The following is a 3,597-nucleotide window of genomic DNA, read 5'->3' as shown; positions in this document are numbered from 1 at the left end:
GCTACCCAAATCAGGGTTTGTAAATTGATAACTTCCCACACAAGAAAGAGGACAACCAGAACTATTCTTGTTCAGGGTAGAGGAGAAAACGAACAGCTTAGAGCCTTCACAGCCTTCACAGACGCATAGCAATACAGAAGGCGGCGATGCCAAGGACCGAGTAGTGAAGGAGTTGATGAAATCTTGACTTGTGGTGATGGTCGACCAAAGCTTAGAGACGGAGCGAAATCTCCCAATAGATCTCGCAGGAAGTTTAGAGAGTATCTCAATGGTTAAGTCCAGAGGAATATGTTGTGATTGAGATGTGTCATCATCATGTGAGGACACTGAGGATGAAGATTTTCTTGTTCTTTGAATGTTTCCCGTCTTCTCTTCCATGGCCGATCGCTCTATTGTTTTTTCTGAAACCCTAATTTGTTATCAAAAAACCAATTCCACTTTCTTTAAACCCTCATCTTTTTCTTTTGCCTTTTTCCCCCTAATTATTTAGTGAAACCGTATTCTATAAAATAGAAATTCGAAGATCTCTAATTTTATTTTCAAACCCATTATCGATCGGACTCTTAAAATAAATATAATCAAAAACAAAAAAGAATTGTAAATATTGATTAGGGGAAATGTAATGCATGTATGTATCAGAAGAGAAAAAACAAGATTAGGGAATCCATAATTAACGAGAAAGTCAAAAGCAAAACATTAAAATGATATTATTTGTGAATTAAAAATAACACTTTTTTATGAAACAGATGGAAAATCAATTAAAGAGACAAATATAAAGTTGTTGAGAGATTTTGATACTTCTTTCGTTTTACATATTAAAAAATGTCGTTTCAATATTTTATTTGACAAAAAGTATAGTTTTGTAATTCTAATGCAGGTTTTAAACTAAATTATAATTATAGTTTATTATTTTAACTTATTAATTGGAGTGCAATTATTTTTTGAGTTTCCCAACAAAAATTAATGATACTAACGTTTATAAGCTCAACAAAAAATGTATATAACTTAGTTAAAAAGTGGTCCACGTCAAGCCAATAGCATCGTTTCGAGTTCGACCATTGCAATATTGTGCTGGCAAGTGGCAAGCAACGCAAGATATGTCCGTTACGTTACGTGGAAGATTCTTCTTCATCTACATAAACTAGAAACCAAATCAAGAAAACGTCTATACACATGCAAAAGAAAAAAATGGGAGAGAGAAAGGAAGTGAAACTATTGGGAGCATGGTACAGTCCATACGCCATAAGACCAAAGATAGCTCTTAGTCTTAAATCGGTCGAGTATGATTGCGTTGAGGAAGATCTCTTTGGATCCAAGAGTGAACTTCTTCTCAAATCGAACCCGGTTTACAAGAAAGTCCCGGTGCTCATCCACAACAATAAACCGGTTTGTGAGTCTCTTAACATCGTTGAGTACATCGATGAGACGTGGAACTCGTCTGGACCGTCCATTCTTCCTTCTCATCCTCATGATCGTGCTCTTGCTCGCTTCTGGTCTGCCTTCGTTGATAACAAGGTCTCGTTTCTTTTTTTGTGGTTTTTATTAATTGATCCAATAAATTTAGTTTCTTATATTCTTTTTAGGAGTTTCCCTTTGTTAATAATTAATAAGCAAAGCCCTAGAACTGGACTGTTATTAACAAGCAAAGCCCTAGAACTGGACTGTTTGGATGGCGTTTGGGACGAGACCTATAACATGCTCTGCTCTTGATTGAGAGAATGTATAGATTTAGGCTAAGAAGCTATTAGTTATTCTAAAAAAGAAACGTGTTAATTAGTGTGTTACATTCTTATGAATATCTCTCTCATGCATGGCTTGATCGCTCTCTGAGGGGATACTTAGATCGTCTATGTGAGTGTTTTTTAATTATATTATTCCTTAACTTTTCTTTTGAGAATGCAGTGGTTTGCGGCTTTGAAATTGGCGGTAATGACCAAATCAGAAGATGAAAAAGCAAAAGCCATGGAAGAAGTAGAAGAAGGGTTGTTGCAACTCGAGGATGCCTTTGTTTCTATTAGCAAAGGGAAACCCTTTTTTGGGGGTGAAGCAATCGGGTTCATGGACATTTGCTTAGGAAGCCTTTTGATTCTCTTGAAAGCTAGGGAGGAGCTTAAAGGAGAAAAGCTTTTAGACGAATCAAGAACTCCTTCTCTTTGTAAATGGGCAGGCGATCGAGTTCTTGTCTGATGAGACGGTGAAGAGTGTGGTGCCGGAGATTAATAAAGTAGCTGAGTTTCTACGTGATCTTGAGGTTAGAGCTCAGTCCTCACCTTCGAGATCATGAGATCATCTTAGACATGTATTGCAATATGCCAATAAAAGTGTCAAGTAAGCACATGTGAAAGAAATAAGTTTTAAGTTTAAGTGTTGTTCGGTGTATGCTAGGATCTATTATGATGCAATTTATGGGCTTAATCCATTTTATCTTTATAGATATTGTCACTGTCAACCCAAGATTATTCGCCGTAAATCTTTTGTTCAATAATTTAAAATTTTGGTACATGAATTCATTATTCGTGCACAAATAGTTTGGGTACCCTTAACTTAAACAAAAATAAGATTTTTGGGATCAGAAGTTTTGGTAATAAGGATAGTTTTGAAAAAATTTGCGAAAAAAGAACTATATATATATTAAAAAAATTAATCGTTTTACTAGAAGCAAATTTTTTTTATTTTAAAAGTAAATTATTATTCTTTTGGGTTAAATTTTGTTTTAATATTTGAATTGGCCTCGACGACCGTGGCCAAAGTGTAACGATAAACTACCTAATTACAGTGCTAATTTCTCTGTATTGATTTTTTTTAATTACTTCACTGCATGTACTCCTTAATAAGCCAAAACCAAAAAATAAAATTTATCATCCACTAAACAATCAAGTTTTCCCTGTCTGAGATCTAGATCCCACAAGCATATTTTATTTAACAAAAAAAAAAGCTACCAATTATTAAAAGAAAATCAATAGACAATAACTACCAAAAAAAGAACGAAATTGGCAATAACTACACAATAATTAATAATTAAAATAAGAAATATATAAATAATTCACCAAAAAAAAAAGTAAATGAAATATACAAATAATAAATAATTTAAATATAATAAAATACCTTTTTTCTGTAAAAGACAAGGTCCCAAAGACCCAGCTCAAAGTATATTCACACCAATCATCTTCAACATCTCCTTCTTCTCTCTATCAATGGAGTTTTTTCAAAAGGCCAAAGCAGTTCGTCTACGGAGCCACCACGACAACTAACTCAAGAACGTAACGGCTCAGCAGGAGCAACTAAATGGACCGTTGAGATAGTCCCTGGCTCAACCAACCTTATCTTTCTCAAAAGCGCTTACGGAAAATACATTGACACCCAAATTTCACACTAAATAACGATGTTGATGATATTGTATTTGATGATATTACTTCTCTTTTGGCCACATTATAATCCATTAGCAACAAAAATACGTATCAAGTTGATATTATCTTAGACATGTATTGCAACGTGCCAATACAAGTGTCAAGTATGTTACATGTACATGTGAAAAGAAAATAAGTTTTAAGTGTTGTTCCAATGTATGCTAGGATCTATTGTGATGAAGATCTTGGA

At 34.2% G+C, this 3,597-nt stretch overlaps 1 protein-coding gene across 1 annotated transcript; it reads left to right on the top strand.

Moving 5' to 3' along the window:
* The first annotated feature begins 1,163 nt into the window (after positions 1 to 1,163).
* LOC17874235 (glutathione S-transferase U16) lies at positions 1,164 to 2,283 on the top strand. The gene is made up of 2 exons (XM_006279041.2): positions 1,164 to 1,515; positions 1,903 to 2,283. The coding sequence occupies exons 1-2, from the start codon at positions 1,174 to 1,176 to the stop codon at positions 2,185 to 2,187; spliced, it is 627 nt and encodes a 208-aa protein (XP_006279103.2). The 5' UTR covers positions 1,164 to 1,173; the 3' UTR covers positions 2,188 to 2,283.
* Positions 2,284 to 3,597: the final 1,314 nt, after the last annotated feature.

Source organism: Capsella rubella, unplaced genomic scaffold (genome assembly GCF_000375325.1).
Source record: "Capsella rubella cultivar Monte Gargano unplaced genomic scaffold, Caprub1_0 scaffold_218, whole genome shotgun sequence".
Classification (NCBI taxonomy): Eukaryota; Viridiplantae; Streptophyta; class Magnoliopsida; order Brassicales; family Brassicaceae; genus Capsella; species Capsella rubella.
Note: the sequence above shows the minus strand (reverse complement) of the source record. Positions and strands in the feature narration are given on the sequence as shown.

What these genes read in the sequence shown, in the direction of transcription:
- LOC17874235 (XM_006279041.2), top strand. Translation starts at nt 1,174, where the DNA reads ATGCAAAAGAAAAAAATGGGAGAGAGAAAGGAAGTGAAACTATTGGGA. An exon ending in CTGCCTTCGTTGATAACAAG is followed by an intron (nt 1,516 to 1,902) that starts GTCTCGTTTCTT and finishes TTGAGAATGCAG; the next exon opens with TGGTTTGCGGCTTTGAAATT.